Here is a 14,100-nt window from a genome sequence, read left to right as displayed (position 1 = left end):
TCTGGTTCTTTTAGTTAATAATAATAATTAAAAAAAAATCCAAAACAAAACCAAAAGAACAAAACAAAACTAACACCCCCTATAAAAAAATTTTTTTAAAAAGCCCCAGACAAAAGAAACGAACTAAACACACAAGCCCCAGCGGCCGGGTCGGTGATTGTGACCGTGATGCTGGCGGGTCCCTCACAGCCGCCATGTCTGGGAGGCCGGGCCCACTCGCCACTTGCGCCGTTGCCATGGCAATACTTCCTGGTTCCGCCCATGCGGGTGCGTGCGTCTGACGTCACATCCGGTATCGACAGGTAGGGGCGGGTGGAGCGCGGCGCGCGGGAAGGCCACGCCCCCCGGCGCCGTGTGGGGCCGTGAGGGGCCGTGTAGGGCCATGTGGGGCCGTGAGGGGCCGGGGGTCCCGGTTCTGATCCCGATCCCGGTTCTGGGCTTGGTCCCGGTCTTAATCCTGATCCTGCTCACGATCCCCGTCTTACTCGATCCCAGTCCTAGTCCCGATCCTAATTCCGGTCCTAGTGCTGGTTCCGGCCGTGCTCCCGGTCCCGCCGGTCACTCGCTCCCTTCGCCCCCGTAGAGCTCAGGGAGGTGGACGAGGCTCTGGGGGGGGGCTGGGGTTGGTGCTCCTCTGCCCCCAAAAACACCTAAGGGAGGATCCAGGATGGATCCGGGGGGGTGGTGGGGCTCGGTGACCCTCTGAGGTCCACCTGATGGGTCTGAGGTACCCCTGAGAGCTTAAAGGGGGCACAGGGCGGGGTGGGGGGCGCTGGCCCTGCTCCCCCCTCATAAGGGGTGTGGAGGTTTGAGTGTACCCCGAGGTGGTGCTGCTACCGCAGGGCCTCCATCAGGAGCTCCCGGGCTCGCAGGGCCTGCCAGGAGGTGACAGAGCCCGGGTGGGAGCGCAGCTCTGCCAGGGGCTCCTGCAAACCTCAGCTCCACGCAGCGCTTGTGTTCTGTAGGCACAGAGAAACCAGGCCAGTGGCACGGCTCTGGATGCTGGTGATGTGCTCGCATCTCGCTTTGTTCTCCCCCGATCAAAGCCACGCTGATGGATTTGTTCTGGTAACTTTCCGTTGTGTTGAGGTGAGGAGGCACGGCACGGATTCTCTGCTATTTCCTGACCTGGCTTTTAGCACTTCTGCTTAAACAGCACCTGTACCTCTGCTCCAGTAACAGCACCAGTAACCAGATTTCTAATGCAGAGGGCATCTGGGGGATTTGCTCCTCCGTTCCCCAATCCCAAAGAAATACCTCTATTTGTAAGGAAGTAATTTATTTGAGGGTTTGTTTTTTTTTTTAAGCTACCTGGGCTCTAAATAGCTCAGTTAGTGAGGTCATCTGGTTGAGCACATGGATTGACCATAGTAGCATCAGAATTTGGGCTGAGAGGTTTGCTTTGCTCAAAGCAGAATACAGGCTGGAGAATGAAGCTGCTGTGTTTCTGCATAACCAGTGTAAGAATAAACAAGGTTTCTAGTTTACTACTGTAGGCAGAAGCAGGGCAGAGGAAAAGTGTGTCAGTTCAGTAACTTTATTTTTACAACTAGTCCTGTAGGTAAAATAGAAACACAAAAACACAAAAAGCAAGAGAATTTTGGGAATTTAATTACCATGAGCTGCCTGTAGCAGAAATCAGGCTTGATGCTTTCTGTGAGCCAAAGGGTGACTGCTGTTCTCTTCTGCTCTCCAAGGTTCAGACAAACCTCTGACAGGATGCTGGGGTTTCTGAAGGAGCCAGTTGTGGTCACTGCAAAGATCAACGTGAGCCTTGTGGCACTGACTGTGATGGGATTAATGAGTCGTCTCTGGGGGCTTTGCTATCCACGGGCTGTGGTGTGAGTAATGAGTTTCTTTTATTCCTGAATGATACAGACTTGTTTTTCAGACATTTGTGAGCAAGAATGCAGGAGCAGAAGAGCACAGCCTGACTGATGTCAGCCTCTGTAAATCATAGAAACACAAAATCCCAGACTGGTTTGGGTTGGAAGGGATCTTAAAGCTCATCTTATTCTGCCCCCTGCTGTGGACAGGGACAACTTCCACTATCCCAGGTGCTCCAGCCTGGCCCTGGACACTTCCAGGGATCCAGGGGCAGCCACAACTTCTCTGGGCACCCTGTGCCAGGGCCTGCCCACCCTCAAAGGGAAGAATTCTTTCCTAAAATTCATCTCAACCCATTTTCTGTCAGGGTGAAGCCATTCCCCTTGTGCTGCCATCTTACAGTCTCAGCCCATCTTTCCTGTAGGCTCCCTTCAGGCACCACAAAACCACAATTAGGCCTTCTCTTTTCCAGGCTGAACAATGACAATACAGTGATAATCTTTCCCTAATTAAAATCCCTGAGGAAAGCCTCAGTGCTTCCTTACATTCTTAGCTCTCTACCAACAAATTGGTGTTTGCTTTCTGAGTATCCCTGCAGGATCATTGCTGTTAGATTTGACACTTTTCTGCCTCTGGTGTTTCAGTTTCGATGAAGTTTATTACGGCCAGTTTGTTTCCCTCTACATGAAGAGGATCTTCTTTGTGGATGACAGTGGCCCACCCTTTGGCCACATGCTGCTGGCCTTGGGAGGTAAGGTCTCCTGGAACTGGGGAGTGCCTGTTGCTTGTTGCTGTGGAAAAGAGAGGTGCTGGTTAGAAATGAATCATTAAATCCACTTATGAGGAGAAAGCACAAGCACATGAGAGTCTGATGCAGAGAGAATTGAGTTTTCCTTTATTTAGGATTGTTAGGGGGCTGTTGCATGAGTAAAGGGGGGGATGATGAAGCCATGTATCCATCACCTCATTTTATCCAGTCCTCTCTCTTGAATTTTATCTATCACCTCTCTTTATCCAATCCTTTGTACAGTGACCAGAATCCAATCTTTTGGACAAAGAGAAAAGTAAGATGAGAACTGCTAGTGCAAGAAATAGCCTCAGTTCCTTTTTGTACAACATCAAAGTGTCTGTATGGGAGGGAGGGATTAAATATACATCTGACTTTGTCACTGAGAATCCCTTGTTCCCAATTTATAGTCTTTGTGCCTCTGCACATTCTCAAGTATTGCTGCAGACAGAGCAGTATCAAAGAGGACCCTTTTGAGAAAGAGGGCCTTCGTGCAAGGAGAAGCTGTGTGTTTGGGAAATGGTTCCCAATTTAGCACCAGGTTTTATATGTGCTTTGAGGCTGGAAATTCTCTTGTTTGTGTTGTAGGTTACTTAGGAGGATTTGATGGAAACTTCCTATGGAACAGGATTGGAGCTGGTAAGAGTTGTTTTTAACTGTCTCATTCTTTAGAGAAAAGAAGCAGAATTTCAGCAACTGACAGATTCCTTTTGCCTGTCTAGTGGAAATAACACTTTCCCATCACCTTCACTTCTCATTTTAAACAAGTCTTCTTCAGGTCTCTAGAACAAGTTGAAAACATTATTAATTCATAGCACAGGCTTTCTAAATCAGGTAAAACATTTAAGCAATACAAGATGGACAAATCAGTGCAAGTAGGAGTTAATTCCTCTAACAATCAAGAAATTCTCTGTTGGTCTGTCCTTTCTGCAGTTGTGTCTCCAGCCTGGTGGATCACTGGTTCCTGTGTTCTGTTTCAGAGTACAGCCTCAATGTTCCTGTGTGGTCCCTGCGACTCCTGCCAGCCCTGGCTGGTGCTCTCTGTGTGCCTTTGGCCTACCAGATTTTGGCTGAGCTGCATTTCTCCCACTGTGCTGCACTTGGAGCTGCTCTTCTGATTCTCTTGGGTGAGATTGTTCAGCAGAGCCCTGTTCTTCATACATGGGGAGAAGAGTTCCTTTTCCCCTTAGGAATGTTTAGGGTTATGTCACTATAGGACACAAGCTCACACTGCTGTTCTCAAGGTGAAGCAAAAAGAGAAGTTTATTTTCTGACTCTAACATTTATAGTTTTCTAAAAGTGACAGCGGATTGGAGGGTGACAGTGACACCTCTCCAATGACACTGGTCAGACTAACAGTCTATCAACTCTTTCCTCTTCCATAAAGGAATGCAAAACAATGAGTTATTTACAGAAAGTGTGTGAGAAAGTTCACTACAAGAATGTCAACATAAGAAAACTTAGAAAATTTTAAAAAACCAAAGTAATAGGGTGGATTAGCATCTCCCCAGGAAATATGAGCAACAGATCAGCCCTGGCCTGTGCCAGTCTGTGCTGAGCCTCCCTGGTCTCTTCCATCCTCACAGCCCTGCAGCAGGCTGCCCTTCTGGGCTTTATAAAAGTTATTTTCAATATTAACCAAAGCAGGCAGCCTTAGCAGCCTCACAGGAAACCACATTTCTTGTATTCAAGGAGACCTGAACTCCCTTCCTCAGAGGTTTACAGGGTGAGTTACAACATTCTGGCTTTTAACAGCAGGACAACTCAACTTAGAGTCAGAGCTCATCAGATTTCTTCAAATCCAAACTGCAGCAAACCAGCCTGTGTCCTCAGCACTGTGGTTTGACACTGTTCTGGTGTGTACAACTAGCTGCTTTTGTTTTCTCTGAGGGGCTGCTGGCAGCTGCCTCAAAGGGAAAAAGCCTCTCAGCAGCTCTTTAGCAGCCTGATAAGAGAAACCTCTCCTAGCCACCAGCTTCTCTGATTCTGGCTCAGTGCAGCTCCTTCCTGCAGATCTGTTGTGGTGCTCATTGCTTGCTGTGCTTGCTGCCTGGACTCTTTGCTTTGAGAAGCACCTCTGGATTTCCCAGCACTGATTTTCTTTGCTTTGTAGGAAGTGCAGCAGCTTTATCTGCCTCCTGATAGACTTCACTGCTTGCCCACCTCTTTGTCTTGGAAACAGTTATATCCATGTACTTTGCTGCTGCTGGAAAGTTTTTGTCCCTCTAAACCCAGCACTTGCCCATTACAGCCAGCAGGAGCTGTCTGTCCCTAAAAGGGAAGGTCCTTTTGTTGGATAACAGTATGATTGTCTGAGGTGGCACTTGCCTATAGACAAGTTTATTTTTGTGTCTGTCTCTCTTTCCCAACAGAAAACTCTCTGATCACTCAATCAAGGTTCATGCTTCTGGAATCAATATTGATTTTTTTTATCCTGCTTGCAGTTTTGTCCTACCTGAAGTTCTACAATTTGCAAAAGCACAGGTAAAGCTGGATTGTCTCCCACATGGAGATATTGTCATGGTGACTTTTTTTGTCACAAACTGTGGTTTTTTATGCCTCTTAACCATTCTGAAACTCACTTCACCTGTCTGTAAAATCCAATGCTTCACCCTCTCATATGGCTGCCCCAGAATTTTTCTCCTGAGCAGTGTTAAAGACTGCTTTTACTGTTAGCAGGGTTGTCTTTTTTTAATTTTAAAATAGAAATAAAATCTCTTGGGAGCATTTCTTTGCCTACGCAGATTTTTTACTGGACGGTTTCCTTCTGTGCACAGAAACACTGATGATAACAGGTCACTTAATTCTCCTTTGTGAGTGTTTACAGGCACTGAATTTAGAGATGTTTGTCTCTTTTGTTCTCTGATCCTTGCAGAGGATGAACTAATCCTTAGTAAAGTAAAATTATTGTTAAATTGAGCCTAGCAAGTGATTTAATGCATTTATCTTTAAGTTCCTTCTCTGGAAGCTGGTGGTTTTGGCTCCTGCTGACTGGAGTAGCCTGTTCTTGTGCAGTTGGGTAAGTGATGGTGTCTTACCTGGACTTTAATGCCTGCTGTTGAAGAGAATGTTAGAATATTTAGGTAATTGTGTAGTTTTTAACCATGTTAATTTTTATGCACTTTCAGAGTGAAATATATGGGCCTGTTTACCTATATGCTGCTCTTGGCCACTGCAGGACTCCACTTCTGGCACATGATAGGAGACCAGAACTTGTCAAATGTATGTAGCACAGCATGCAAAATATATTATTTGTCACTTTTCATTGCAGGAGCCTTTGAAGCCCACAGATAACAGTGCAGTCTGTAGCTGGCTTTTGTCTAAAATTCCTTGTCTGGAAACCCTCCTGTCATAGCACAGTTCCCAGCTCAGTTGCTGGGGAAGATGGAATTAAGTTTAACAAAAATATGTGTGTGTGAGTGTCTTTTCTGCTGTTTTCCATGTCTTGGTGATGTGTGACTCAGAACATGCACTTGTCTCACACACTCCTGCCAGCTCCACTTCAAATCCTTGTCCACAAAGTCACAGCTGAATGAGAGCAGTGGGGAAAACTTAGAAAAGACAAACAAATAAAGTTAAGTGCTCTGGAATTTTTTATATCTAGAGCATGAAAGCAGTGAGCTTTCTCTGTTTTTCCAGGTTTCCTTGCTGTGCCATTTTCTAGCCCGGGCTCTGGCCCTCATCATCATCCCCATGGGGCTCTACCTCTCCTTCTTCTACGTGCACTTGGCTTTGCTCTATCGCTCTGGGCCCCACGACCAGATCATGACAAGTGCTTTCCAAGCCAGCTTAGAGGTAAAGGAAATGTGGTCTTGGAACTGATTTATTAGAGACAAGAGGGGGGAATGTTCACTATTAGTTTAATCCTGTTCCTTTGATCCTGCAGATTTTGCCCCTTTTATGTCATTTAACTATTTTGCTGCTGTAGTACTGCTTTAGGGTAAGCAATAGTGACTGAAATCCTAATAACAGATGAAAACCTTTTCCCAGTGAAGCAAGAAAAATATATTCACTCTTCTGCTGAAGGTTTGTCCCTTCCTGCAGGAATCTCCACAGAAGTAGATACAGTACTGGACTCTCACATGGTGACATGGCATACTATAGGAGTATGTCCTTTAGAACGTGGCTTTGGGGATATGTCCTGAGACCTTGTAGTTTTTTAGGTGTTGGTATATTTACTATCTATTGAGTAAAGTGCTGCAAGACTTGATTTTGGTAGATAAAATCAAATGAGAAGGCACTGTGTGAAAATACTGCTGTGTTGAACTGGGATGTGACTCAATGGAATTTAAACAGCCTCTGGGTTTTTTCTTCTCCTTTGCACTTCCCCTGTCCTTGCCCTTCTCAGGGTGGGCTGGCTCGAATCACCCAGGGTCAGCCCTTAGAGGTGGCCTATGGCTCCCAGATCACCCTGAGGAACGTGCTGGGCAAGCCCATGCAGTGCTGGCTCCACTCCCACACCAACACTTACCCCATCAGGTGAGGAGTCTGCCTGGGTCTCTGTGGGGAGGGTCAGCTCTGCTTCTCCACCTGCCAGTCCAACTGCAGCAGTTTGGGTGCTGGCAGTGTTTTCATTGATCCTTCAGAGTCCCTGTGCTCTGTGGGAAGGATCAGTGATATGGTGCTGGTTTGTGCTGCTGGCACTGATAGCACAGAGCTGTGCCTTTACACCTCTGGGGGGTTTTGGTACTCCCTGTGCAGGTATGAGAATGGCAGAGGGAGTTCCCATCAGCAGCAGGTGACCTGCTATCCCTTCAAGGATGTCAACAACTGGTGGATTGTCAAAGATCCTGGAATGTGAGTATGCAAGAGATTTAAATTCAACCTATATGCTTCAAAACCCAACCAGGGCTTGGATTGGATTGGACATAACTCTTCTCTGCTTAGGGTGCAGAAGCCTGGTGTGATCTGAGCAAGTGATTGCAGCTCTTTGCACAATCCTTCTTAATGTAGTAAAAACATTACTGAGGACTCTAAAATCCTGTCTGAACTGCTCCTGCCAGACATGAGCTGTGCTGTGCACAAGTGGGACTTGAAAGACTCACAGGACCACTGGAGATTCTTCAGGTGTTTTGCATGAAAGGGCAGCTCTGCTTTTTGAAGTGTGAGCCATGGTGTTAGAGTGTCTTGATGAGTTTTATCAAACTTGAATAAGTCTCAGAAAAGAGTAGAAAACACTTTTGAAAAACGAGTAGTTCTTTGTATTAGAAGTGTGGAATGAGCTGTAAGATCTGCCACATAGGGAAGGATTCCAAGTGGTGCCTGTACCTGGGTCCTGGTTAGTGCTGAAGTGTTTTGCCATTGTCACTGTCAGTGCAGAGCAGGACTCTCTGTCCTTGTTTTGTCAGTAAAAGCCTTTGAGTGACATAATTCCATACTGATCAAAAAAGTTGCTTTGTAGGTTTCTTATGTTGTTCTGAGAACTGAATAAAGAGTCCTATCAGAAGGACTGTGTGCCATTAAAAGTCATATCCACATTGGGAAAGTTTGTCCATAGTGCAAACCTTTCAAGCAGGGACTCAAACAGAACCACAGACCCCAAATATATTAAAATTCTTCAGACTCAGAGGACTCCTATGAGCATTGGAGGATGTGAAGTTCTTCTATGGAACAGTAAAATACAGGCAGCAGTTCAGTGAATTGCAGTTCCCCCTTGCCATGGCCCTGTCCAGAAGCCAGGTGAGAGTTTATATGGTGTAAAAGCCATTGATCTCTCCTATAATTCTGCCAAAGTGACACCTGCTGTCGTGCAGCACCCATCAGGCTCAGTGAAGCACTCAGTGATTCACACGAGCCACCAAACAGCTGTGTGACAGTAATAACCTTAATTCACTCCTGACTGACCTGGATTCAGAGCACTGACCTAATGCCTGGAGTGTCAGTATCCCATTACTGATCCTCTGACTCATTCTGCCCTTAACTCACCTTTGCCTTGGTGAGCTTTGCTTCCATTCTGGTACGACCTATATATTGCTTTAATTTCTCATTTTCTTACCCAAATTTCTGTCCCCACCTGCAGCTTCTTGACCTAACAGCTTGGTTGTGACAAGATTGTAGCCTATATAAAGATGTTTGTAATTGAACCATTTCCAGTTTAACCATGTGCTGTTGGGTGTCCCTCCCCAGGCAGCAGCTGGTGGTGAGTAACCCCCCCCGGCCCGTCAGGCACGGGCACATCGTGCAGCTGGTCCACGGCATCACAACTCGCTACCTCAACACGTGAGTCCTTTCCTCCTGCTCTGCCCTGCCCTGCCAAGCCTGCTGCCTCATTCTGCTGGCTTGGCTCTCAGAATAACCACTCAGTGACCTTGCATTCAGATATGCCATAAACTGCCTGTTATTTTGGATTTTTACACCAGTGAGCCTTGGAGGGACCTCATGTGGTTAGTGCCATATGCCATCCCTGTGGCCCAGAGCAAGGATGCTGTGTGCTTATTTATTTTTTCTGATTAACTTGGCAGTGGGATTTGATCCTAATCACAAACTTCTTAATAGTTGCTTACTGCTTCTGTTCTTCCCTACTAGTGGCCTTTAGAGGATTTCATAGTTGTACATATTTAATGGTAGTTCTGCAGATTCCAAAATAGAGTCCCCTCTATCAGTCTTCATCCTCACCCTTTCATTGCCCCCACTCTGGACAGGTGCAGGAATTCATTATTTTGTGTGACTTGACCCAAATCCAACTGCACTGACTTTGATGGCATGCTCCTACCTGAAGGATGTGTTAGGAGGATGTGCTGGAGAACCTGGTGTGCTGTGGCTGTTTGCCAGGGATTCCTTCCTGTTTTGAAAGCCTGCAGTATGAAGTTGCCTCCTGAGTGCTTCCCAAAGGGCATCTGTGTGTACTTGAATATCACCCAGATTAGGAAGGGGGTTGTTCTGAGCTTGGGTTTTTGCTATGTCCCTTCCAAATCTAATTTGTTCATGATTGGAAACCGCAGTGAACAGCGTCTCTGTTTGTCACAATCAGTGCTTGTTCTTCAGCCTGGCATCACAGGCATCTGCATTGGCTTCCTCTGAGCCTGTTCCTGGCAGCTCTTGCTTGTGGGGAATGCTCTCTCTCAGAGTAAACAGTGCTATCCCAATAAATGAGTTACTTTTTGCTTTATTGCTGAATCCAGTCTAAGCCAATTCCCTATGGGTTTGCTTTTTATATGTATTTGGGAAATGGTGGTAGAGGACCTTCCTTTATTTGTCTTCTAGGCATGATGTTGCTGCTCCTCTTAGCCCCCACTCCCAAGAAGTTTCCTGCTATATTGATTATAACATCTCCATGCCAGCACAGAACCTCTGGAGAGTGGTGAGTGGTCAGAGGGAGGGGAGGAGCTGATCATGCTCCAGCAGGAACAGCTGAGACCACATGGATCAAAATCATCTTTCTGTTGTAGGAAATTGTAAATCGTGAGTCTGACACGGACGTGTGGAAGACAATTCTGTCAGAAGTGAGGTTTGTTCATGTGAACACCTCTGCAGTGCTAAAGGCAAGTGGGTTATGTTTATTTGCCTGTATCTTTTGCTTCATGCAGTTCTTGTACTCTCAAAAACTCTGCTCCAAAATAGCTACACCACTATAATGAATAACTAAGTAAGTAAATTAAAAAGGAAATAATTGCTCAGTGTGACAAAAGAGCATGTTTTGGGTTGTCACACTGGTACTCCATCCCTCTCAGTATCAAAGCTGTCCTGCTTCTCAAGAGGCTGTGACCACTCTACACAACTGGGGCTTGCAAACTGATGCTATGTGCCTGTGAGAGCAGCTGGAATACTTAAGGATCTTTTTCTTCATAAAGTTTGCCAGAATCACTGATTTTATGGCTGTAGTGTTTATTGAGACAGTTTTGCATGGTGACTCTTCACACATTTTCTAGCAGTCCCTCACTGTCATCCAGTGCCCTGGCAGAATTTCTTCCATCCTGCAGTTCAGATTGGTAGAACTTTCAGTTTACAAGTTCACAGTTGTCTTTCTCTTTTAGCTGAGTGGAGCATCTCTGCCTGAGTGGGGATACCGGCAGCTGGAGGTGGTGGGAGAGAAGCTGTCCAAAGGCTACCACCAGAGCATGCTGTGGAATGTGGAAGAGCACAGATATGGCAAAAGTAGGTCTCAGCCATGTTCCTGAAGCAGGTTTCACTTCATGGTGGTGGGAAGATGGTACTGTGTGTGTGTTCAGTGTGTTCATTCTACCATGGTGTCAGATCCTTACAAAGTCCCTTCAGGTGCTGTTGCAGTTGGGTGATGTATTGGAGAAGGGCTCCTGGGAGACTGAGGAGCCTCTGTGATCTCTCCCTTTCTGCCTGGTATGTGGTTATTTCTGAGCTTTGCTGTTTTCTTCCAGGCCAAGAGCAAAAAGAGAGAGAAGTGGAGCTCCACTCCCCCACACAGATGGACATCAGTAAAAACCTCAGTTTCATGGCAAAGTTCACAGAATTGCAGGTGAGTGTCTTGTTATCCCCTTCATTTTCCCTTCTGCTGCAAAGCAGGAACCTCAGCATTTCTGCAGACTCTGAGCCCGAGAATTCATTGTTTAATCCTTGCTGATAGTTCGGCTTCCTCACTGTAAAAAAATGTTTCTGAATGCACTTATAAGGGCATTAAAGACCTGGGCTGTCCAGTAATGAATACCCAAGTGATTGTGTAACAAAAAAGGGGGAGGAAAATTGGTTGGGCACCCAGAAGCTGCCTGAAACTGAACTGTGTGGTACATGCAGTGAATAGTGTTGATGCCCCTATATTTGTAGAAATCCATTAAGAAAAGTGCTTTATTTAATAACAGAATTTAAAAATTGTATTGATCAGTATCCATATGAAATATGTAAAATATTTCTCCACTCCCAGCTTAAGAACCTAACATCTTACATCTGGAGCTGTTCACCCATGCCTGCTGTCCCACCTGTTGTTCCAATGCTGAATCCTTCTGCTTACCTTTTTTTTTTCTAGTGGAAAATACTGACATTAAAAAATGAAGACACAGAACATAAATACAGCTCCTCTGCCCTGGACTGGATCACAATGGACACCAATATTGCCTACTGGCTCCACCCCACCTCGGGGGTAAGTAGAGAGGCAGAAGTAGCTGTGAAGCTTTTGAGAAAGCAGAACAGCTCAGATGCAGGGCTGCAGTTTCCAGCCAAGGACTTTCCCTGTATTAATATATTTTCCATGAGGGGTGTGGTATTTGTTTTAGCATGAGATACAGCTTTGACAGTAGCTGCTTTTAATTAAATCATGTTTGCTTGTGCCTTTTTTTAAAGGTAAATTGCAGTTTAATAGTTTCCATTATTGATTTCATTTAGAAGATGAGTTCATCTCCAATAGCATCCTTTAAATGCTTTCCATTACACAAGAGTCCTAAAGCAGCAAAGTTTATCAACCAGCTTTGTTCCAGGTTACTAGGCAGGCTCATTCTGGAGCTTAATTTAGCAAGTTTGTGTAGGTAATATTTAAACTTACCTAAAAGAACCACAGCATGTTCCTGCTTCTGGCATAGACCATCATCTATCCTGCAGGCCCAGATCCACCTCCTTGGGAATGTTGCCACCTGGGCTTCAGCTAATGCTGCTGCTCTGCTGTACCTGTGTCTGTCCCTGTGGTACTTGCTGCGGCGGAGGAGGAGGATCTACGACATCCCTGAAGGTCTGGCTGCACTCTGTGTGTGTCCAGGTGGAGCCTTGTGCCTTGCTCTGCTCTCAGGTGCCATCTCCTGTCTCCTGCAGATGCCTGGCAGCTCTGGATGGCAGCAGGAGGCATCTGTGGTGGAGGCTGGGCTGTGAATTACCTGCCTTTCTTCCTGATGGAAAAAACACTTTTCCTGTACCACTACCTGCCTGCTGTCACATTCCAGATTCTCCTGATTCCTGTGGTACTGCAGCATCTCAGTGATCATCTCTGCAGGTATTTGGCTCAGCAGAATAGTTCTCTTGAACAGGACTGGCACAGCTCTTTCTCCAGGGCTGCTGCAGGGAAAGCAGTGATTTTTCCAGCAGTGGCCAAACTGTGTCATTTGCCTTTAGGGAAGCCAGGCACAGATCTTTTAGATGAAGTGTTTGCCCAGCCTTGATGTAACCTGAGTGCTCTTTCCCTCTCTGATCCCAGATCTGTGCTGCTCAAGAGCATGTTCAGTGCCCTGGTTGTGGCCTGGTTCTCCTGGGTGTACTTTGTGTACTGCACCTTCAGCCCCCTGAGCTACGGGCAGCCCGCGCTGGCGCCCGCGGAGCTCAGGGCCCTGCGCTGGAAGGACACCTGGAACATCCTGATCAGAAAGCAGTGACCACTGCAGCCTGCCTGCAGCAAGGGAAACACTTGTGCAAAGCCAAGAATTTATTGTTACTATCATGGAAATCTTAACAGTCGCTTCAGGTATTTGGTAGCAGTCCTGATCTAATGATTACAGGAGGAAATAAAGGAATGCTGTTACAGAAAAGGGCTCAGCAGTAATACAGCTGTTCTGAGCACAGTTCCCAGTTTCTGCCCTTGTTATGTTCACCCCTCATTACCCCTTCAGGGTGTGAAGGTTGCTGCCTTCAGTCAACAGCATCCCAGCTCCTTTGCTGGGAAGAGCTGCAAGAATTTCTTCTCTTTCCTGGAAATACTGTGGTGGTTTCTTCCTTCTGGCACTGCATGTGTTTCCTATCACTGTGGTCTGCAATCCCATTATGTGCTTATTATAAATGGACTCTTTACAACACATCAGATACTTTTTTCTGTTTTCTTTGTTATGCCTGAAACCTCAGTTTTCCCTCTCTAAAGCCTGTTCATCTTTAACAATCAGTAACTGGCCCTGCAGCCTTACAGCATCATTCCATGACTCCACGCCTCAACAATGCATTATTTGCCCCCAACTTCCAATGCTCTGCTATCATTTCTATTTATGTAAACACAGCATTAAGCTACATTTATAAATAGTTCATTCTTCATAGAATAATGACTTGTTACTATTATCTATTTATAATCATCTGACATAAGCATCACTTTTAAGAAGATAAGCAAAATAAAAAGACATTAAAAAATTGCTGTTACAGCTAAAGAAGGCTTCAGGCAAGCCAGGAATTGAGCCAAAGCCAGAATAATCCTTTGGCCATGTGGCACTGATGGGAAGCCTGAGGCCTGTTACCAGCAGTGCCAGTATTGCCATTACACCTCAGATCCCATGGGAAAAGGAACTCTGGGCAGGGTAGGACTGATCCTGCTGACAAGGAAACCTGCTCCAGCTTGTGCACGTGGGTTCAGGGTGAAAACGCTGAAACCCAGCCCATGGCCAGGCCTGCACCAGCAGAGAATTCACAGAGGTGAAGGTGAAGCACTGGGGACTCAGTGGGGAATTTGTCATGGCTCTGCCCAGGTGTCTGAGCAGGGCTGTAGTACCTGGGCCACATTCCATGGCTGGTCCTGCAGGGCAGCACAAAGCTGCCAGAGCAGCATTCCCACACCCCAGGGGCTGTGCAGTTCCTCACTGCTCTAAAAAATTCTATCCAAGGCTCCCCCACCCCTT

General features: G+C 46.2%; 1 protein-coding gene across 1 annotated transcript; it reads left to right on the top strand.

Annotated features, from left to right (window-relative positions):
- Positions 1–258: 258 nt before the first annotated feature.
- POMT1 (protein O-mannosyltransferase 1) lies at positions 259–13,225 on the top strand. The gene is made up of 21 exons (XM_054284115.1): positions 259–302; positions 966–1,089; positions 1,698–1,841; positions 2,472–2,578; positions 3,203–3,253; positions 3,595–3,741; positions 4,987–5,098; positions 5,568–5,633; positions 5,743–5,836; positions 6,254–6,409; positions 6,963–7,093; positions 7,316–7,411; positions 8,741–8,833; positions 9,818–9,914; positions 10,003–10,095; positions 10,588–10,708; positions 10,948–11,045; positions 11,550–11,663; positions 12,119–12,245; positions 12,326–12,503; positions 12,705–13,225. Exons 3-21 carry the CDS (start codon positions 1,720–1,722, stop codon positions 12,877–12,879), a joined length of 2,178 nt encoding a protein of 725 aa, XP_054140090.1. The 5' UTR covers positions 259–302; positions 966–1,089; positions 1,698–1,719; the 3' UTR covers positions 12,880–13,225.
- Positions 13,226–14,100: the final 875 nt, after the last annotated feature.

The sequence above is a fragment of the Melozone crissalis genome, unplaced genomic scaffold (genome assembly GCF_028551555.1).
Source record: "Melozone crissalis strain CALT ecotype California unplaced genomic scaffold, PUWL_Pcris_2 ptg000041l_1, whole genome shotgun sequence".
Classification (NCBI taxonomy): Eukaryota; Metazoa; Chordata; class Aves; order Passeriformes; family Passerellidae; genus Melozone; species Melozone crissalis.
This window is presented reverse-complemented; position numbering and strand designations above follow the sequence as displayed.